This window comes from Amblyraja radiata, chromosome 27, assembly GCF_010909765.2.
Source record: "Amblyraja radiata isolate CabotCenter1 chromosome 27, sAmbRad1.1.pri, whole genome shotgun sequence".
NCBI lineage: Eukaryota > Metazoa > Chordata > Chondrichthyes > Rajiformes > Rajidae > Amblyraja > Amblyraja radiata.
In genome coordinates, this window is record NC_045982.1 from 5,860,135 (window position 1) to 5,883,764 (window position 23,630).

Here is a 23,630-nt window from a genome sequence, read left to right on the forward strand (position 1 = left end):
GTTAACCTGCTCATTCCTGGGATCAGTCTTGTAAATCATTCTCCCCTTTGATCTGTGTTTTCACACCTTACTCTTCCATATCTCCATGTCTCCCTCTCCCCTGAGACCCTTCTTCAGAATGAGTCAGGGGATATATCTCTGTATCTCCCTCTCCCTGACGCACAGTCACAAGAAGGGTCCCAATCCGAAAAGTCACCCATTCCATGTCTCCAGAGATGCTGCCTGTCCCGCTGAGGTACTCCAGCATTTTGTGTCTATCTTCGATGTAAAGCAGCATCTGCAGTTCCTTCCCACACATGAGTCATTCCGTTATGTCCGGTCCATGCCGTATGAAGAGCAAACTGAAGTTTGGGCTTGGCTGGCTACTGGAACACCTCATCAACTTTCCCCCACTCGATCTGAAACACTGGATGCTGTTTGACAACTTTTCAGGCAAAGCTTCCATCACGAGTCACAGCTTCCAAGGGTTTTTTTTTCTTTACAATATTTACAAGCCAATTAATTTGGAGAATTTAATAAAAGAGCACTTCAATAAATGAAGTGACTCATTTTTGTACCCTGGCATTAGCGTGAAATAATAATGGGAGCATGGCTCACACGGACTCATCCCCACCCTTACACCCTCCAGCCTCACACATTCTCATAGCATTGAGTACTGAGTAAGGCTGGCACAGTGGTAGAGTTGCTGCCTCACAGCGCCAGCGGCCTGGGTTCGATCCCGACTACGGGTGCTTGTCGCACAGAGTTTGTACGTTCTCCCGTGACCTGTGTGGGTTTTCTTCGAGATCTTTGGTTTCCTCCCACACTCCAAAGACGTACAGGTTTGTAGGTTCATTGGCATCGGTATAAATGTATGAATGTAAAATTGTCCCTAGTGTCTGTGGGGCAGTGCTAGTGTGTGGGGATCGCTGGTCGGAGCGGTCTCGGTGGGCCAAAGGGCAGGTTTCCGCTCTGTGTCTCAAAACTAAACTAAAAGCATTGCTTGATATTAATTGAAACCAATCCTGCTTCACATTGCCAACCTCTGCATATTCAAATCATTATATTTTGTGACAGCACCAAATAGAAACATAGAAAATAGGTGCAGGAGGAGGCCATTCGGCCCTTCGAGCCTGCACCGCCATTCAATATGATCATGGCTGATCATCCAACTCAGTATCCTGTACCTGCCTTCTCTCCATACCCTCTGATCCTTTTAGCCACAAGGGCCACATCTAACTCCCTCTTAAATATAGCCAATGAACTGGCCTCAACTACATCCTGTGGCAGAGAATTCCAGAGATTCACCACTCTCTGTGTGAAAAATGTTTTTCTCATCTCGGTCCTAAAAGATTTCCCCCTTATCCTTAAACTGTGACCCCTTGTTCTGGACTTCCCCAACATTGGGAACAATCTTCCTGTATCTAGCCTGTCCAACCCCTTAAGAATTTTGTAAGTTTCTATAAGATCCCCCCTCAATCTTCTGAATTCTAGCGAGTACAAGCCGAGTCTATCCAGTCTTTCTTCATATGAAAGTCCTGACATCGCAGGAATCAGTCTGGTGAACCTTCTCTGTAACTCCCTCTATGGCAAGAAACAATGAACTTGTTTAAGTATATTGGCCATACTCACTGCATATTACTGACGTTCTGCAGCCTTTAACATCGCTGACCACATTTTATTCCCTCGCCTCTCCAGCATTGTCGGCTCATGGTGTATAGCAGACAGTGTTAAGGTGTAAGGCAAAGGTTTAAGGTGAAGGCGGAAATATTTTATAGCAATCCCAGGGGGTAACTTTGTCACACGAAGGGTGGCGAGTGTATGGAAAGACCTGCCGAAGGAGGTAGTTGAGGCTGGGACTATCACAATGTTTAAGAAGCAATTAGACAGGTATATGGATAGGATAAGTTTAGAGGGATATGGGGCAAACGCAGACGAGGGACTAGTGTAGCTGGGACACGTTGGCCGGTGCAGGCAAGTTGGGCTGAAGAGCCTGTTTCTACACTGTACAACTGTGATTATAAGTGGAGTGTGGGAGGAAACCGAAGATCTCGGAGGAAACCCACGCAGGTCACGGGGAGAACGTACAAACTCCATACAGACAACAAGCACCCACAGTCAGGATCGAACCCGGGACTCTGGCGCTGTGAGGCAGCAACTCTACCGCTGCGCCACCGTGCCACCCTGTATGTAATTTCAGTGTGGATCAATTCATAGTAATATTTCACCTTCAGTTCTTTTAACGCTAAATGCAGTTTTACACCTTAATGCATTTGGGCAGCGATTCCAGTAATGGCAAAGGCCTGATTTTCTCAAAGGGAACAGAGATGCTGGCAGCTCCTAGTTATTGAGCAAATGATGGAGATGGGAATGAATTGTTTGATCTGAGTTGCAGTGAGAGAATAAAGACGGAGGCTTAAGTGCATCTACGACGGCCTGTTTCAGGAAAGGCTTTGGGGGTGGGTGGGGTGATGGGAAGAAGAAAATGACAGAAATTGTTACGGATTTCTGCAATATCGGATGAGTAATCAAGTTATTCCAATCAATTGCCTGAGGCAGCAGGCACTAACCACCTCGAAAGAACTCTAGATTTGAACAGCAGCCAGAGAGCAATATATTACTGGACCACTTTGGTCACAAAAGAGCCGCTTAAGTGACCTTGAGCTGATTAAAGTGTTTGCCTTCAATTTGTGCTTCAATCTACTCTGCCCCGCTGTAAAAGAGGTTTTCTATAACTGCAAGGACAATATACAGCAGTTTGGTTTAGGAAGGAACTGCAGATGCTGGTTTAAACCGAAGATTTCTCACATTTCTCTTTATTCAGAGAGTGGTAGCGGTGTGGAATGAGCTTCCAGTGGAAGTGGTGGAGGCAGGTTCGATGGTATCATTTAAAAATAAATTGGATAGGTATATGGATGAGAAGGGAATGGAGGGTTATGGTATGAGTGCAGGCAGGTGGGACTAAGGGAAAATAATTGTTCGGCACGGACTTGTAGGGCCGAGATGGTCTGTTTCCGTGATATAATTGTTATATGGTTATATGGTTATATGGTTATAAACACAAAAACCTGGAGTAACTCAGTGGGACAGGCAGCATCTCTGCAGAGAAGGGATGGGTGAAGTTTTGGGTCTGGAACCGAATCGTCACCCATTCCTTCACCCGTCCCACTGAGTTACTCCAGGTTTTTCAAGTTCAAGTTCAAGTGAGTTTATTGTCATGTGTCCCTGTATAGGACAATGAAATTCTTGCTTTGCTTAAGCACACAGAAAATAGTAGGCATTTACTACAAAACAGATAAATGTGTCCATATACCATGATATAAATATATACACACATGAATAAATAAACTGGTAAAGTGCAAATAACAGAAAGTGGTTGTTAATAATCAGAGTTTTGTCCGAGCCAGGTTTAATAGCCTGATGGCTGTGGGGAAGTAGCTATTCCTGAACCTGGTCGTTGCAGTCTTCAGGCTCCTGTACCTTCTACCTGAAGGTAGCAGGGAGATGAGTGTGTGGCCAGGATGGTGTGGGTCTTTGATGATACTGCCAGCCTTTTTGAGGCAGCGACTGCGATAAATCCCCTCGATGGAAGGAAGGTCAGAGCCGATGATGGACTGGGCAGTGTTTACTACTTTTTGTAGTCTTTTCCTCTCCAGGGCGCTCAAATTGCCGAACCAAGCCACGATGCAACCGGTCAGTATGCTCTCGTTTTTGTGTCTATCTTTAGTTTAGTTTAAAGACACACCACGGAAACAAACCCTTCTTCGTCCCACCAAATCCGCGCCGGCCAGCGATCCCCGCGAACTAGCACTATCCTACACAGACTACGGACAATTTACAATGATACTAAGCCTAATTAACCTACAAACCTGTACATCTTTGGAGTGTGGGGGGGAAACCGAAGATCTCTGAGAAAATCTACACAGGTCACGCGGAGAACCTACAAACTCCGTAAGGACAGCACCTGCAGTCAGGATCGAACCCGGGTCTCTGGCGCTGTAATGCAGTGCCATCGTGTCCTGTCATGTATCGTTCCCAGCAAAAATTGGCGCAGCTGTAGTGCTGCTGCACCAGAGTTCGATTCCGACCTCGGGTGCTGTCTATGAGGAGTTTGCACGTTCTCCCCATGAGCGGCGTGAATTTTCTCCACGCGCTCTGGTTTCCTCCCACATCCCAAAGACGTGCTGGTTTGTAGGTTAATTGGCCTCTGCAAATTGCCCACAGTGTGTAGGAAGTGCATGCGAAAGTAGGACAAGATAGAACTAGTGTGAACGGTTGATCGATGGTTGGTGTGGGCTCGCTGGGCTACAGGGGTGCTGGTCATCTTTCCGGGCGGCACGGTGGAGCAGCGGTAGAGTTGCAGCCTTATAGCGCCACAGACCTTGGTACGATCCTGACCACGGGTGCTGTCTGTACGGAGTTTGTACGTTCTCCCCGTGACCTGCGTGGGTTTACTCCGCCTGGTCACAGGGAGAACATACAAACACCATACAGGCAGCATCCATAATCAGGGTGGAACCGGATCTGTGGCATTGTAAGGCTGCAACTCTACCGCTGCACCACCGTGCCACCCCATTCTGTGAGCAGTTGACCTGCCAATAATTATCCTTCAACTAACGAGGGAGATCAGATTGTTATACATTGCTGTTTCTGGAAGCTTTCTGCACAGGGTTGTGGAAGTTGTGGAACAGAGTCATGACAATTACAGTCTTAAGGGCCTGTCCCACGAGCATGCGACTCCATGCGGCGAGCGCGACCTAACCAGAAGCGGGGGCCGGGCGGAGGTCGAGTGAGTGACATGAAGTGCGAGCGAAGTCCGCGGGAAGTTCGCGCGTGACGTGCGGCGTCGAGGCGGCTGCGGGCCGGCAGGCCGTTGCCTCGCGGAATTTTTGAACACGGTCAGTTTTTCGGAGCCCCGCGCGATGTCGGGACCAGCTCCGCACAACTCCATACGGCTCCGGCGATCAAAGTGGGACCGGCCCCGCGAGGCCGTACGGCTCAAGCGACCACGCTAGGTCGCGCTTGCCGCATGGAGTCGCTTAGGTCCCGCTTGCCGCATGGAGTCGCATGCTCATGGGACACCTGGAATCAGCCCCTTCGGCCCATCTTCTCCACGTCGACCAACATCACAAGTTCACAAGTTATAGGAGTAGAATTAAGCCATTCGGCCCATCTAAGTCCACTCCGCTATTCAATCATGGCTGATCTCTGCCTCCTAATCCCATTTTCCTGCCTTCTCCCCATAACTCTTGACACACGTTCTAATCAAGAATTTGTCTATCTCTGCCTTAAAAATATCCACTGACATGGCCTCCACAGCCCTCGGTGGCAATGAGTTCCACAGATTGACGACCTTCTGAGTAAAGAAGTTCCTCCTCACCTGGTGAGCTGGATAGGGCTCTTAAATATAGCGGAGTCAGGGGATATGGGGAGAAGGCTGGAACGGGGTACTGATTGGGGATGATCAGCCATGATCACATTGAATGGCGGTGCTGGCTCGAAGGGCCGAATGGCCTACTCCTGCACCTATTGTCTATAGTCTCCTTTCTAAAAGCGCTCCCTTTAATTCTGAGTCTATGTCCTCTGGTCCTGGACTCTCCCACCAGAACTTGCCTCAACTACACTTGCCCCGCCTGCCTGAGTTTGGCCAATGTCCTTCTGGCAGCATCATCAAGGACCCACACCATCCTGGCCACACACTCATCTCCCCACTACCTTCAGGTAGAAGGTACAGGAGCCTGAAGACTGCAACAACCAGGTTCAGGAATAGCTACTTCCCCACAGCCATCAGGCTATTAAACTTGGCTCAGACAAAACTCTGAATATTAATAGCCCTTTATCTGCTATTTGCAATTTATTTATTCATGTGTGTATATATTTATACAATGGTATATGGACACACTGATCTGTTCTGTAGTCAATGCCTACTATGTTCTGTTGTGCTGAAGCAAAGGAAGAATTTCATTGTCCTATCAGGGACACATGACAATAAACTCTCTTGAATCTCGAATCTATCCATGCGCCTTTCCAAAAAACCTCCTTTTCAAACCATCTTTGGCTGGGTTCTTGAAATCAAAGCTCCCTTCACCCATTCAACTGATTGCTTTTACTGATATTAACGATCACTTAGTCCTGCAGGATACATTATCTCCTGCCTTGCTGAGATTTTGTTGAGTAGTTGCCACGATGTGTAATTACCACAAATTGCGGTCGCTCAAGTGTAATTGGCAGGGGCAATGTGACTCGTGTGTCAGTCATTACATAGAAAAAACTTAAAATAGAAGTCATTTCAAAATCACATGCACTGCAGCATCATTTTGGAACTTGTTTGGAGCGTTCACCTGCAGGCTGCAGCGAATCGTCCGATCAGCAGAGAAGGTTATTGGCTGCAACCTTCCCTCCATTGATAAACTGTACACTGCAAGGGCCAGGAAGCGAGCGGGCAAGATCATCTCTGACCCCTCTCACCCTGGCCACAATCTCTTTGAATCACTTCCCTCTGGAAGGCGACTCCGGACTGTCAAAGCTGCCACAGCCAGACATAAACAACAGTTTTTATCCACGAGTAGTTGCTCTACTCAACAGCCAAAAATCTGTAGCCTCCCTTTGATCTGGTATTTTGTTGGTTCACGTGCTTGATCAATGGTGTTTTATCATTAATGTTTTATTATTATTAATGTTTAGTGTTTTCTGAGTCATTCGTAACTGTCACTGTATGTCATGTTGTTACTTGTGGGCGGAGCACCAAGGCAAATTCCTTGTATGTGAATACTTGGCCAATAAACCTGCCTCCTTACTTACTGACTTCTTGAGCGTTTTATGTCTTGCATGCTTCATGCAAACACATTTACCAAAACAGGATTAGAGGCCTTGTTATACATTTGGCAACTTAGGTGAATGCGTAGCTATTCCGCGCAGCATAGTCTGATCACCGATTGTTTCCAGGTGGGAATTCTGGAGCACAGAGTAAAGAGACGTTTGAAGAAATGGTTTAATCCATGGACACAGAGAAGGAACAGCGGTGTACATTCGTCATCAGAGCACGGGGGAATTTTATTTGAGAGGTTGAACATGGGAGGCACGGCGGTAGAGTTGCTGCCTTACAGTAGGTATGTTGCAAAGCCTACCTGAAGCGTCGCTGAAAATCTGCCGCTGCGGGTGTGCGCGATTTTGGCGCCGTTTAGAGGGGGGCGGGTTTAAAACGCGATTTTCTCTAGGCTGTTCAAATCGAAGATGTTCAGCCTAGTTAATTATTAACGGAAAATCGCTGGAAGACCCCGTCGCAAAAGCTATTATTGGTTTTAAAGGCCTTGGATAATAGTTATAGTAGTTTAAAAATCAATCTCTAAACCCGCGACCACCAGCAACCGCAGGGTCTCATAAAGCAGGCAATTGAAGGTATGCTGTATATTTTTACATTAAAAAGGGCTTCTAAAGATCCCTTTATACAAAGTTTAATATTGCGAATAGCTCATTTTGGGCCCATTATATCGCGCAGTATTTTTCTGGGCATTTGAGGCACAAAACTACCGCAATGTGAACGGTCTAAACCAGCGCGTTCCACAGGGACCCACTAGAAAGCTGATTTAAATGGACTTTAATTTACAGCAATTAAACACTGAATTCCTTCCATTTGGTCTATAAATTAATGTAAATGAGATTTAAAAATCATGTTTTATTGCGAATTATTTGTGAATATTATTTGGACATTTAGGCTATTTAAAAATGTTAATCATTTATTAAGAAATGGATAGATGTTTAGATCTAGTAATTGAAGTCTATAATTAGCTACAATTAGGTAACTAACTAATTATATGCTTTAATTTCAGGTCATCCAAGTAAGATTATTTTATATTTGTTTCAGAATGCTTCAATCTATGATAACTGAAAATTTCATTCAGTTCTCTTAATTTTTAAGAAAGTTATGGGCTTTTGACTGTTCACGATCACAGCTTTTTTGTTATGTCCATAGAAAATCAATAGGGAACAAGATGCTCATTTCCGAGTATGAAAATGGCCATAACTTTTTAAATACTTGAGATATGAAAGTAAATTAGGTGTCAAATTAAACTTATTTTTATGCTTTATCTGATGGGATAAATTGCAGAATTGATTTTTAAAATCTCAAAATTTTGTAACATTGCTGCCTTACAGCGCCAGAGACCCGGGTTCGATCCTGACGGCGGGTGCTTTCTGTACGGAGTTTGCACGTTCTCCCCGTGACCTGCGTGGGTTTTCGCTGAGATCTTCGCTTTCCTCCCACACTCCGAAGACGTAGAGCTTTGTAGGTTAATTGGCTTGGTATAAAATGTAAAGTTGTCCCTGGTGCTCTGTCCCACTCTACCCCCAGCGGATCAGATGACATTGGCCGTGTGGATCAGGCACCAGGTGAGAGGTTGCAGCGACTGTGAATGCATGCAGTGGACAATACATGCATTCCATGCATCTAGCCTGCAGCCCATTAGACATCATACGTTAAAGAAGGAACTGCAGATGCTGGAAAATCGAAGGTACACAAAAATGCTGGAGAAACTCAGTGGGTGCAGCCCCCCCTCCCCACCCCCCATCAATCTGAAGAAGGGTTTCGGCCCGAAACGTTGCCTATCTCCTTCGCTCCATAGATGCTGCTGCACCCGCTGAGTTTCTCCAGCATTTTTGTCTACCTCAGACATCATACGTTTATGTAATAGGAGCAGAGTTAGGCCACTCGGTCCGTCAAGTCAACTTCGCCGTTCAATCATGGCTGATCTATCTTCCCCTCTTAACCCCATTCTCCTGCCTTCTCCCCATAACCCCTGACACCCGTACTAATCAAGAATGTGTCTATCTCTGCCTTAAAAATATCCACTGACTTGGCCTCCACAGCGTTCTGTGGCAATGAATTCCACAGATTCACCACCCTCTGACTAAAGAAATTCCTCCTCATCTCCTTCCTAAAGATACATCCTTTTATTTTGAGGCTATGACCTCCGGTCCTAGACTCTCCCACTAGTGGAAACATCCTCTCCACATCCACTCTATCCAGGACTTTCACAATTCGGTAAGTTTCAATGAGGTGTCCCCTCATCCTTCTAATCTCCAGCGAGTGCAGACCCAGTGCCATCAATCGCTCATCGTATGTTAACCCACTCATTCCTGGGATCATTCTCGTAACCTCCTCTGGACCCTCTCCAGAGCCAGCACATCCTTCCTTGAGTATGGGGCCCAAAATTGCTCACAATAGCCCAAATGCAGCCTGACCAGCGCATTATAGAGCCTCAGCACTACATCGCTGATTTTGAATCCTTGAATCCTAGAATCAGAGTTTCCCGTAAAAGACCCGGCTGACTGAACAAGTCAGGAGATGAGTGGGATTTTACTTCAATAGCTAGTCTGTAAGAATTCTGAGGCCATTTTATTCTCAGTGGACAAATTGTGTTCATGGCTAGATTGGTGCCGCTGTTAACACTGCTATTGTGATCAACCTCACGTCTGATGTACCGATAGCACATGCTGTTCTGCTCGGGAACATCACCACTGACTGAGTTAAGCCGACTTCATTTTTATAGCGTTGCATTTTTATTCCAGATTGCCTGCTGTATTGGATTAGCAAAAAAAACAAAGGGCCTTCAACTCCTGGGATGCCAATGTTGCTATGGCGATGACAGGAGGAAAATGTTACGAGGCGTGTATCCGTGGCGCCGCCAACCCACGGAGTTGCGGGGCTCCAGTGTTAGGTTGGTCAGTTTCCTTTAGTTTAGTTTAGAGATACAGTCCTCCGACCTTTAGCGATATAGCCCTTCAGCGGGAACTAGGGCCTTCCGCCCACCTGGTCCGCGCCAACCAGCCGATCACCCCGTACAGAGAGTGGTGAATCTCTGGAACTCCCTGCCACAGAGGGTAGTCGAGGCCAGTTCATTGGCTATATTTAAGAGGGAGTTAGATGTGGCCCTTGTGGCTAAGGGGATCAGAGGGTATGGAGAGAAGGCAGGTACGGGATACTGAGTTGGATGATCAGCCATGATCATATTGAATGGCGGTGCAGGCTCGAAGGGCCGAATGGCCTACTCCTGCACCTAATTTCTATGTTTCTATGTTTCTATGTACACCAGCACTGTCCTACACACACTAGGGACAATTTGCAATTTACAGAAGCCAATTAACCTACAAACCGGCACCTTTTCTTTTTCTCACAGAGAGTGGTGAGTCTGTGGAATTCTCTGGCTCAGAGGGCGGTGGAGGCCAGTTCTCTGGATGCTTTCAAGAGAGAGATAGATAGGGCTCTTAAAAATAGCGGAGTCAGGGGATATGGGGAGAAAGCAGGAACGGGGTACTGATTGGGGATGATCAGCCATGATCACATTGAATGGCGGTGCTGGCTCGAAGGGCCGAATGGCCTACTCCTGCACCTATTGTCTATTGTCTATTGTCACCCGGAGAGAGAGCCAATGCGGGTCACAGGGAGAACGTACAAACTCCGTACAGACAGCACCCGTAGTCGGGGATCGAACCCGTGTCTCTGGCGCTGTGAGGCAGCAACTCTCCCGGCCTGCCACCACCAATGTTGTACTGACTCCCGCTCTTTCTTCTCTGATGCATGACTTTTCAAAGCAATGAAGGACAACAGGAAAGGTCGCCTGGGAGATCCAAAAAGCAATGAAGCTCCCTGTGACACAGTCCAGGAGGAATGAAACCATCACCAGGGCAGGCCGATGGCACTGCTGACACACTGGTGCAACCGCAAGCAGTTGCCCACAAGACAGCAGGACATTGGCTGTGGAGGCCAAGACAGTGGATATTTTTAAGGCAGCGATCGACAAAGTTTCTGACTGTCTACCCTATCTGCGCCTCTCATCATTTTAGACTTCCATCAAGTCTCCCCTCAACCTCCGACGTTCCAGAGAAAACAATACAGGTCTCTCTGACCACTCCCTGTATCTGAAACCCTCTAATCCAGGCAGCATTCTGGGTCTGAAGAAGGGTCTCGACCCGAAACGTCACCAATTCCTTCTCTCCATAGATGCTGCCTCACCCGCTGAGTTTCTCCAGCATTTTTTGTCTACCTTCGATTTTTCCAGCATCTGCAGTTCTTTCTTAAGCATTCTGGCAAGCCTCCCCTGCACCCCATCCAAAGCCCCCACATCTTTCCTATAATGTGGCGATCAGAACTGCACGCAATACTCCAAATATGGCCTGACCAAAGTCCTATAGGGGGGGGGGAGGGGGTGGGGGAGGGGGGGGGGAGGTGCTCTATAGTCCTATAAAGCTGCATTGGCAGCAACCTTCAGTCTTTGTATGGAGCGGCTGGGCTTGTACACTCTGGAGTTTAGAAGGATGAGAGGGCATCTCATTGAAACATATAAGATTGTTAAGGGCTTGGACACACTAGAGGCAGGAAACATGTTCCCGATGTTGGGGGAGTCCAGAACCAGGGGCCACAGTTTAAGAATAAGGAGTAAGCCATTTAGAAAGGAGACGAGGAAACACTTTTTCTCACAGAGAGTGGTGAGTCTGTGGAATTCTCTGCCTCAGGTGGAGGCAGGTTCTCTGGATACTTTCAAGAGAGGGCTAGATAGGGCTCTTAAAAATAGCGGAGTCAGGGGATATGGGGAGAAGGCAGGAATGGGGTACTGATTGGGTTTGATCAGCCATGATCACATTGAATGGGGTGGGAGATTGCAACCTTCACGTGGTCCGCCCTGTTTCGACCAATGCAATCAACCCGGCGTGCACAATCAAATAAGACCAAATAGAACAAGTTGTCCGATAACTCTAGGCTGTGCACGCCATACGCAAGAAGAAGATCACATTGAATTGCGGTGCTAGCTCGAAGGGCCAAATGGCCTACTTCTGCACCTATTGTCTATTTTCTATTGAGTCTAAAGACAAAACACAAGTCAAATGATGAACTTACCATCACCAAGTACTTTGGTCTGTATTGGATGGTTCCAAAGATACCAAGGATGATTGACATAATGTGTAAAAAGTTGGCGAGTATCGGGACCCATTGGTAGCCGAGGAAGTCAAAGATCTGTCGCTCCAAAGCCGCTACCTAAAAGAAAATGAAAACACGTTGATGTCTCAAGTAACTCCATCACACTGTTCATGACTGCAACGGCATGCTGTGATCTTCAACACCCAAATGTCATGACATTAGACAGTCTAGTTTAGGGACGGGGAGCGGAAACAGGCCTTTCGCTCACCGAGTCCGCGCCGACCAGTGATCTGCACGCACTAACACGATCACACACACACACACACACACATTGGGGACAAATTTACAATACCAAGCAAATTAACCTACAAACCTGTACATCTGTGGAGTGTGGGAGGAAACCGGGATCGAGACCCGGGCTCGATCCTGACTACGGGTGCTGTCTGTACGGAGTTTGTACGTTGTCCTCGTGTCCGCGTGGGTTTTCTCCGGGTGCTCCGGTTTCCTCCCACACTCCAAAGACGTACAGCATGTGTGTTAGTGTGCGGGGACCGCTGGTCGACGCTCTGTTTCGGTGGGTGGAAGGGTCTGGTTCCGCACTGTATCTTTAAACTAAACTAAAAAGTAAATTCTCTGCTCCTGTACTTTCAACCACTTAGGAACGCCGCCTTCTTCTACAATATTTGATCAGTAAGCATATCACGGGCCCAGTCTGGAGAAACATCACCCATCCCTTCTCTCCAGAGATGCTGCCTGTCCCGCTGAGTTACTCCAGCATTTTGTGTCTATCTTAAGTATATCAGGGGCTCTGGGGCAAAGGCAGGTGAATGGGGTCGAGCGGTAAAGATAGATTAGCAACATGTTCCCGATGTTGGGGGGAGTCCAGAACCAGGGGCCACGGTTTAAGAATAAGGGGTAAGCCATTTAGAGCGGAGACGAGGAGACACTTTTTCTCACAGAGAGCTGTGAGTCTGTGGAATTCTCTGCCTCAGAGGGCGGTGGAGGCAGGTTCTCTGGATGCTTTCAAGAGAGAGGTAGATAGGGCTCTTAAAAATAGCGGAGTCAGGGGATATGGGGAGAAGGCAGGAACGGGGTACTGATTGGGGATGATCAGCCATGATCACATTGAATGGAGGTGCTGGCTCGAAGGGCCGAATGGCCTACTCCTGCACCTATTGTCTATTGTCTATTAGCCAGGATAGAATGGTGGAGTGGACTTGATGGGCCGAATGGTCTAATTCAGCTCCTATCACTTATGAACCTATTCCTCTCATCCACACCACTGTTGGGACAGCTGAGGTGACTATCCGAGCGTTTCATCATTCTGTAGCCAAAGTACCGGCTTTGTGTCCCAGTGAGCTCTCCGGCAATCCGCAGGAGTCCCTCCTCCGGCAGGTATTATCGAAAGCCACGTTACACGGTTGAGGGAAGGCCCTGCACTCTGGGACGCCCTCTCAGCTTGAGCCTGGCAGGTTTAGCTCCAGACCCCATTAGCTTCCTCCTGCAGCCGAGGGCAAAACTTTAAGCAGAGGGCCAGACACAGCTTCATTCCACACAGCAGCTACTGCAGGATACTCATACGCGAAACCCCACATGAATGAACAAATCCACTTTGGGAGCGCAAGTGCTTGTAAGCGCAACCTGTCCTCATTACCGGCAGAGCTTAAGCGTTCGTTTCTGAACGGACAAAGATCTATTCGCCGTTCCTGTTTGTTGCAGCTCAGACCTTCTGAGTCACAGCCGCTTAACCCCGGTACAGGGAAGAGGCATAATTAATGATCACAAATTCTGCTCCCCTACTTCGAAATGAGCCTTGGGAAACTCAACACAGTATAACGCACCTCGTTTGGTTAAAGGCAACTCATCGAGCCTTTCAGGTCCTGCTTTACCTCGCCTGCATTTCAAGAGCTGCAATGTGGCGCTGCTGTACAGTTGCTGCCTTATAGCCGGGTTCGATCCTGACTACGAGGTCTATTTGCATGGTGTTTGCACGTTTTTTCCCCCGGGACCACGTGGGTTTTCTCCAGGTGCTCCGGTTCCCTCCCACACTCCAGGTTTGCACGTTAATTGGCTTAGGTAAGAATTGTAAATTTTCTCGAGTGTGTAGGATAGTTCGTGTACAGGATGATCGCTGGTCGGTGTGGGCTCGGCGGGCCGAATGGCCTGTTTCGGGGCTGAATCTCTAAAATGTACTAAACCACACCTCTGAGCAACATATCCTCCCAGCTGAAGATAGACACAAAAAGCTGGAGTAACTCAGTGGGACAGGCAGCGTCTCTGGAGAGAAGGAACGGGTGACGTTTTGGGTCGTGACCCTTCTTCAGACCCGAAACGTCACCCATTCCTTCTCTCAAGAGATGCTGCCTGTCCCGCTGAGTTACTCCAGCGTTTGCGTCTATCTTCGGTTTAAACCAGCATCTGCAGTTCCTTCCTACACATCTCCTCCCAGCTGTTTGGCCTCATCAGCAATAAATCTGTATTGAATCAATAAAGTGGCAGCCTCGTTAAAATAAAATTACCAACATAACATCACGTAGCATTTATTATTTATCCTCCAAAAATAATAGATACAAAGCATGTTTGTTTCTCCTTCGTTCAGGATTAAGGTAAGGAAGGCTTAGGTTGGGTAATGAATTTACTGATTGCATTGAACTGCACAAGATCAAACAGAGATATTACAAGAAATATTTCAGAACAAAACCGAAGATAGACACAAAATGCTGGAGTAACTCAGCGGGACAGGCAGCATCTCTGGAGAAGACCTTCTCTAGTCTGAAGAAGGGTCTCGACCCAAAACGTCACCCATTTCTTCTCTCCAGAGATGCTGCTTGTCCTGTTGAGTGATGAATAAAACTTGACTTGACGTGAAGCCACTTGTTGCAGCAATGGTGACCATCAAGGTAAGGGACTGCTGTAAAAATTCTTACTCAGTCTGACTGTCTTTTATCGCTCCAGATGAACCCACTTAACTTTCTCTTCAGTACTTGGGCCAATGAAGGATGAGCACAAATGGTGGCTCTGTCACCAAACATTCGCAACAGCTTGAAAAAGGAGACACTTTATCATGTATCTGTACACTGTGCCCCCCCCCCCCCCCCGCCCCCCCCCCCTTCGTTCTCGCCGGCCCCCCAGCCAGGGGACCCCCCCCTTCGTTCTCGGCTGCAGTTGAAGAAGATGGCGTCTCAACACCTTCTCAAGTGCTGCCATTCGGGATGGGCAATAAATGCTGATCGTGCCATCGACAGACATTTCCCATCAAGTGATTTTTTTTTTAAAAAAGGCAAAAAACCACTATAAATGTTCTAACAAAGGAGCCCGTGTGTCTGTAATACAACACTTACAGAGACGCCTTGCAAGCCGGTTCACCCTATATTTTCCCCCGAGTGATAAGATCAAGGGAGGCATGTCATTCACGGCTTTGAGCTAATGAGCGGCATCAATAATGTGGCCATAAATGAGGATAAGGAAACCACACGGTGTGCCAGCAGCATCATTCAAAGACTTTTGAAACAGACATCAATCTGTTGGCTCAGGTTTAGCTCTTAACAAGGAATGGGATCAAAGATAGATTGGATCAATTAGGTTTTGTGGTTCAGCAGCGTAATGGTGGCAGCCAGTGGCACGGGTATCATGGATGGGTTGACTTGTCCCTTCTCACCCCCTCCACAGGGACTTTCCTGCAGGAGATGCAGCACCTGTCCCTCCCTATACCTCCTCCTCCCTCGACTCAATCCAGGGACCCCGACAGGTCTTTCAGGTGAGGCAGAGGTTTACCTGCACCCCCTCCAACCTCATCTACTTTAGGAGCCCACAGTGTTGTCAGATATACAGCCCCGGCCACATACAGCACTGGGCCTCTACTCGCTGGAGTTTAGAAGGTTGAGGGGGGACCTCATTGAAACTGACTGAACAATGAAAGGCTTTGATAGAGTGGATGTGAAAAGGATGTTTCCACTGGTGGGAGAGTCAAGGACCAGAGGTCACGGCCTCAGAATTAAAGGGCGCTCTTTTAGAAAGGAGACGAGGAAGAACTTCTTTAGTCAGAGGATAGTTAATTTGTGGAACTCGTTGCTGCAGAGGGCTGTGGAGGCCAAGTCAGTGGATATTTTTAAGGCAGAGATAGACAAATTCTTGATCAGGACGGGAGTCAATGGGAGGATGCACGAAAGTGGGATTAGGCGGCAGAGATCAGCCATGATTGAATGGCGGAGTAGACTCGATGGGCCGAATGGCCTAATTCTACTCCTATGCGACCTCCCGGTTGCCAAACATTTTAACTCCCCTTCCCATTCCCATACTGATCTTTCGGTTCTGGGCCTCCTCCACTATCATGTCCAATCTTAACCAAGTGTTACTGGTACGTGGACAAAGATCTTAACCAAGTGTTACTGGTACGTGGCCCAATTTGCTTCCTACATTCCTCCACTTGAATCAGCAATGTCTCTCTTTCTGGTTTGCTTCAAGACATACAGGGTATAGGAGTTTGCCTTCCCTTGCCTTCCCTCTGTTCTAATATTGCTCAGTTAGCATTTGGTGATTAAAGTTCCATAACATCATAGAAAACATAGAAACATAGGTGCAGGAGTAGGCCATTCGGCCCTTCGAGCCTGCACCGCCATTCAATATGATTATGGCTGATCATCCAACTCAGTATCCCATACCTGCCTTCTCTCCATACCCCCTGATCCCTTTAGCCACAAGGGCCACATCGAGCCACATCCCTTTAGCCACAAGGGCAACATCACCACTCAATAGTTCTTGAACATTAGATCAGCCATGATTGACTGGCGGGGTAGACTGGATGGGCTGAATGGACTAATTCTGCTGCCATGTCTTATGGTCTCATTATTGTAAGTTCTAACCTCAAGTCTATATGTGACAAGCCTTTAATTTCTAAAATGTTATGATGTTTATCATAATCATAATCCTACTTTATTAGCCAAGTATGTTTTAAATTTGATTTGCCCTACAGTCATACCATTAAAAAGCAACCAGACACTCAAAATACATTTTAACATAAACATCCACCACAGTGACTCCTCCACATTCCTCACTGTGATGGAAGGCGAAAAAAAAAGTTCAATCTCTTCCCTTCATTGTTCTCCCGTGGTCGCCGTCCTCGAGCCTTTCGTTAACGGGACTTAGGATTCTACAGGTGCACAACCTTTTATCCGAAAGCCTTGGGACCAGACACTTCTTGGATTTCCGAATTTTTTGGATTTCTGAATGGAAGATTTTTAGCGTAGATTAGGTAGGTAGCGCGGGCGGCTTGAAAAGTCTGGAGCGGCTGCCTCCTCCCCGGAGAATCATTGTAAATCATTGCTTAAATGTTAGTCAGTTAGTTTGGAGGGATTTTATGTGGTGGGGGGGGGGTGAAGGGGGAAACTTTAATTCTTAGTCCCCTACCTGGTCGGAGAGGCAGGGAGCGGGCTATGCCTTACCGGGTCGCCGTGCAGTAAGCTCCGGAGCGCTGTGGCCACCGACTCCCAACATCGCGGAGCTGGGGCTGCGGGCGTCCGGCCGCGGGCGGCGCCGGTTGGAGCTCTGACCCCGGCAACTCTACCCCTGGCTGCGCGGCGCTTCAAATCCAGCGCCGCCCGCGGCCGGGCGCCCGCAGCCACAGCTCCGCGATGTTGGGAGTCGGCGGCGTCGCAGCGCTGGGATACCAGCGGGGAGCGGGCAATGCCGTACCGGTTCGCCGTGCGGTAAGCTCCGGAGCGCTGTGGCCGCCGACACACAACATCGCGGAGCTGGGGGCTGCGGGCGTCCGGCCGCGGGCCGCGCTGGATTTGGAGCGCCGCGCAGCCAGGGGTAGAGTTCGCCGGGGTCGGAGCTACAACCGGCGCCGCCCGCGGCCGGACGTCCGCAGCCCCAGCTCCGCAATGTTGGGAGTCGGTGGCCACAGCGCTCCGGAGCTTACTGCACGGCGACCCGGTAAGGCATTGCCCGCTCCCCGCCTCTCCGACCAGGTAGGGGACTAAGAATTAACGTTTCCCCCTTCACCCCCCCCCCCCCTTCACATAAAAGCCCTCCAAACTAACTGACTAACATTTAAGCAATGATTTACAGATGTTTAATTGTCTCCCCGGAGGAGGCAGCCGCTACAGTAGTATAGACCTGGGTTGACCGTGCGTCGTTTCGGGTCAAGTTTGGTGCCAAACGCGAGCTTTGGTGCGCAGACGACATCCTGGAAAAAATGTCCAGTTTTCGGAGCTTTTCGGTTTCCGGAACTCCGGATAAAAGGTTGTGCACCTGTATCTTCAATTTGTCTCCATATCAAATGGTACTCTCCAATCAGTCAGTTGCCTTACCAATCTAAACAATTGAGTGCTTGGGGCACGGTGGAATACTCTGCGCATTTATCCTATCTATTCCTCTCATGATCTTGCACACTTCCAGAAGTTCACCATGCATCCTCCTGCGTTCCAAGGAATAAACCCCTAGCCTGCTCAACATCTCCCTGTAGCTCAGTCCCTCGAGTCTTGGCAACATCCTCAAAAATCTTTGCTGCACCTTATCCAGCTTGGCAACATAACAAGGTGACCAAAACCGTACGCAATACTCCAGACGTGGCCTCACCAATGTCTCGTACATCCGTAACATAACATTCCAACTTCTATGTGTAGGAAGGAACTGCAGATGCTGGCTTACACCGAAGATAGACACAAAATGCTGGAGTAATTCAGCGGGTCACGCAGCATCTCTGGAGAAAAGGAATAGGTGACCATTCGGGTCGAGACCCTTCTACAGAGTCCTGTAGGGCGGCTCAGTGCCACAGCGGTAGAGTTGCTGCCTCACAGCGCTTGCAGCACCCATCGACCCAGGTTCGATCCCTACTACGGGCGCTGTCTGTACGGAGTTTGTACGTTCTCCCTGTGACCGTGTGGGTTTTCTCCGAGATCTTCGGTTTCCTCCCACACTCCAAAGACGTACAGGTTTGTAGGTTAATTGGCTTGGTAAATGTAAAAAATGTCCCTAGTGTGTGTAGGATAGTGTTAATATGCGGGGATCGCTGGTCAGTGCGGGCCCGATGGGCCGAGGGTCCTCTTTCCGCGCTGTATCTCTGAACTAGTCTAAACTAAGCTACAGGCTGAGAGTCAGGGTTTGCTCGTTCTTCTTAGAGACGGGTTTACTATCACCCTGTACAATCTCTCTACTCTTGATGAAGGGTCCTTCCCCAACCCCTGGTGAAGTCTGAAGAAGGGTCTCGACCAGAAACGTCACCTATTCCTTTTCTCCAGAGATGCTGCCTGACCCGCTGAGTTACTCCAACGTCGACACTCAATATCCTGACTGACTTGTTTTCATTGCGATACGCCCGTGGAATGGACAATTAGCCAGGTCAATTTATCATTAGCATGAAATTCAAACATTCGGAACCCTGGGTCCATCTCATCGATCAAAGCATTAAGACACACGCAATGTCCTGCACATCAAACCTCCAGCCATCAACGTCTCCGCAACTTCCCAGAGAGAAACGTCTGTCGCCAATGAAAACAATTCTGTATTGATCATGAACGGAAGCTATAGCTTGTGTAGTGTATTAAAAGGTTACAGTTACACTGTATATCGACCCGCACAATACACAACATGCTACTTATCTGAAAGGAGACCAACACAATTATTTATCCTTATTCTAAACCCTTTGATAACATACAGCCAGGCACGGACTACTCTCACAGAAGAGCGAATATGAAAGAATAAGATATGCTACACACTTTCTTCCACAATAATCAAATGTACACATTCCTTTATCATCGTCTGATTTGATCTGTCGTTTTCACACCTTAACCCTTCCATATCTCGTCTCCCTTTTCCCTGACTCTCAGTCAGAAGAAGGGTCTCGATCCGAAATGTCACCCATTCCTTCTCTCCAGAGATGCTTCCTGTCCCGTTGAGTTCCTCCAGCACTTTTGTGTCCATCTTCTGTGTAAACCAGCATCTGCAGTTCCTTCCTAAAGCCCCTGTCCCACTTTCCCGAGCTACTCACGAATTCCCCCGAGTTTTCCCCTTGCTTCAAACTCGGAGAATGTCCGCAGTGAGTCCTTAGGAGGCCGTAGGAGTCCGTAGGTAACTCGCAGCGGTTCGTAATGCCAGCCGTAGGTACTCGGGGCATCAGGCAAGTCGGGACATTTTTTCAACATGTTGAAAAATGTCCACGATAAAAGAAATAGCCCCGAGTACCTACGGCTGGCTATTACCGTAATTCTCCGAGTTTGAATCAAGGGGAATTCGTGAGTAACTCTGGAAAGTGGGACAGGGGCTTCAATAAGCAGAGTGAGATCCCGTTTGCATTTACTACACACGCAGGCGCTGCCATTTTTGGCGCCACAATTCAAATCCAAAATCTGATCGGCCCGTACGCTCGATGTCCTGGAGCTGCTCCTGCGAACTACGGGTGCTGTCTGTATGGAGTTTGTACGTTCTCCCCGTGACCTGCATGGGTTTTCTCCGGGAAGTCCCATTTCCTCCCACACTCCAAAGGCGTACAGGTTAGTAATTTAATAGGCTTGGTATGAATGTAAAAATGGTGCCCAGTGTGTGTTGGGTAGTGTTAATGTGCGGGGATCGCTGGTCGGCACGGACTCAGTGGGCCGAAGGGCCTTTTTCCGTGCTGTATCTCTAAACTATACTAAAACAAATGATAATATTGGAGGTTGGGTGGAAAGACTGCAGTCAAGCCTTATCGAAGATGGTGGTGAAGATTTTGTCTTCTAATCAGCATGGAAAGCAGCACGGTGAAGAGGATCATATTGAAGGACCAGTGTAGGGCTGGGACGTTATATGTTTCTAAGTTCTAGGAGCAGAATTAAGGGCCTGTCCCACTTGGCGACTGCCGGTGACTACGACAATGGAATTCGCCGAAGACAGCACCGGCGACAACCTACGTCACCTGGCAACAACCTACGACAGCACCTACGTCAGGAGAAGACAAGCTACAACAAGCCCACGGTCGCCGACTGTTGCTGAAAAGTTTTGAACATTTCAAAATCCAGCGGCGACCAGAAAAACGCTACGACTCTTTGGGCGACTGAGAAGACGACTCACGACCACACAGGCGACACCCCGGCAACCGTGTGGCGGCAGCCTAGTCGCCGACAGTCGCCTAAGTGGGATAGGCCCTTTAGGCCATTGAGCTCATCATGTCGACCATTCAATCATGGCTAACCCATCTTTCCCTCTCAACCCCATTCTCCTGCCTTCTCCTCATAACCCCGGACACCAGAAACTGTCAATCTCCACCTTAAACATATCCACTGACTTGGCCTCCACAGCCGTCCGTGGCAAAGAATTCCACAGATTCACCACCCTCTGACTGAAGAAATTCCTCCCCATCTCCTTTATGAAGGTACGTACTTTTATTCCCAGGTTGTGGCCTCTGGTCCTAGACTATCCCGCTAGTGGAAACATCCTCTCCACATCCACTCTATCCAGGCCTTTCACTATTCGGTAAGATTCAATGAGGTACCCACTCATTCTCCTAAACTCCAGCGAGTGCAGGCCCAGTGCTGTCAAACGCTCACCATACTGGTTAATCCAATCATTCCTGGGATCATTCTCGTCAAAACCTCCTCTGGCCCCTCTCCAGCAGCACCAGCACATCCTTCCTCAGATTATGGGGCCCTGCATGAGATGAAAGCTGCTGGACTGGAGTTGTCCAGCCAGAAGTGGAATTCTCAGCACCAAGCGTCTACCTGTAGTGAGGTCCAAATATTCCAAGTACCGATCAATGGCTGGACATCCTGCCTGCGGCAATGAACATCCAGGGTAGATAAAAATGCTGGAGAAACTCAGCGGGTGAGGCAGCATCTATGGAGCGAAGGAATCTATAGATGCTGCCTCACCCGCTGAGTTTCTCCAGCATATTTATCTACATTCGATTTTTCCAGCATCTGCAGTTCCTTCTTAAACATCCAGGGTATTTTCACTTTGCAACAACACTAAACCCGTGCAATGTAAAACGCACAGTAGCGCAGTGGTAGAGCTGCTGCCTTAAAGCCCTGTCCCACGGTGCGAGTTCATTCCAAGAGCTCTCCCGAGTTTAAAAAAAATCAAACTCGTGGTAAGCACGGAGAATGAACGTAGCGGGTACGTCGGAGCTCGGGGACGTCTCTTAGCACTAACGGCAGGTACTCGGGAAGACTCGCTAACGGCAGGTAAGCACGGGGAAGACTCGTGAAGATTTTTCAACATGATGAAAAATGTCCACGAGAGCCCCGAGTACCGACGAGTGGCCATTACCGTAAATCACCGAGTTCGAATCAGGGCAAACTCGGGAGAGCTCTTGGAATGAACTCGTACCGTGGGACAGGGGTTTTACAGTGCCAGAGACCCGGGTTCGATCCTGACTACAGGTGCTGTCTGGAGGGAGTTTGTACGCTCTTCCTGAGACCACGCGGGTTTACTCTGAACAGGCAGCGTCCGCAATCAGGATGGAACCCTTGTCCCTGGCGCTGTAAGGCAGCAACACCACCGCTGCTCCATCGCACCGCCCTTAATTAGAATGGGTGTTACGGGCCGAATGGCCATTTCACCAGTGCATTAGTCTTTTCACTGACAGGCTTCAAATGCTAAGACACATAGAAACATACAAAATAGGTGCAGGAGGAGGCCATTCGGTCCTTCGAGCCTGCACCGCCATTCAATATGATCATGGCTGATCATCCAACTCAGTATCCCATCCCTGCCTTCTCTCCATACCCCCTGATCCCTTTAGCCACAAGGGTCACATCTAACTCCCTCTTAAATATAGCCAATGAACTGGCCTCAACTACCTTCTGTGGCAGAGAATTCCACAGATTCACCACTCTCTGTGTGAATTTATTTTTTCTCATCTCGGTCCTAAAAGACTTCCCCCTTATCCATAAACTGTGACCCCTTGTTCTGGACTTCCCCAACATCGGGAACAATCTTCCTGCATCTAGCCTGTCCAACCCCTTAAGAATTTTGTACGTTTCTATAAGAGCCCCCCTCAATCTTCTAAATTCTAGCGAGTACAAGCCGAGTCTATCCAGTCTTTCTTCATATGGAAGTCCTGCCATCCCAGGAATCAGTCTGGTGAACCTTCTCTGTACTCCCTCTATGGCAAGAATGTCTTTCTTCAGATTAGGAGACCAAGAGAGAGACATCATCACAATCTCAAAGCAAAAATGTTAAACTTACAACATTGGGGAAATAAGTGGTTGGACTTTGCAATGACATTGATTTTAGCAAATTTATTTCTTGCTGTGCCACGATTCTGTGATATAGAACGACGTTTCTGAGCTGTCAGTTCCCGGGTAAAACGATGGCATTTACAAGCCAATATTCCTTTGCTAATTGCTACTGATCTTACCTCAGTAAAAACCTTCTCTGCAGCAATGCACACGTTCTCCTTCATTACTGCGTAATTAGCTCGCACCATAGTGCACTCATCTCTAATTCTTTGAGCAAACAGTTCTACTTAATTGCAGTCCCTGCGAAATATTATTGTTTGTGTACCTGAAAAATACAAACTCACTCTTCGGGTTTCTCTGAGAAATAAAAATACTGATTATCGAGATTTCTTTCGAGGAGAAAAATAATGCGTGAGGCCTTTGTATCATCTTATAGTGAGAGTAAATTCCTGCATTTAAAGTTATTGATGGCTTGAACTTGGATCAATATCAAATAGAACCCAATCAACATTCTACCAGGCAACATGATTGGTATTGATATTGCCTGTTATGGTTGTGTGTTCAGAAGGTCATAAGGAATA

At 48.0% G+C, this 23,630-nt stretch overlaps 1 protein-coding gene across 1 annotated transcript in view; it reads right to left on the reverse strand.

The window, feature by feature from the left end:
- The window catches only part of nkain1 (sodium/potassium transporting ATPase interacting 1), a 331,689-nt gene that overhangs the window by 82,967 nt on the left and 225,092 nt on the right, over positions 1-23,630 (reverse strand). The window contains exon 3 of the mRNA XM_033044991.1: positions 11,873-12,010. Coding sequence (XP_032900882.1) covers positions 11,873-12,010 — 138 coding nt within the window. The remainder of the gene's footprint in view (positions 1-11,872; positions 12,011-23,630) is intronic.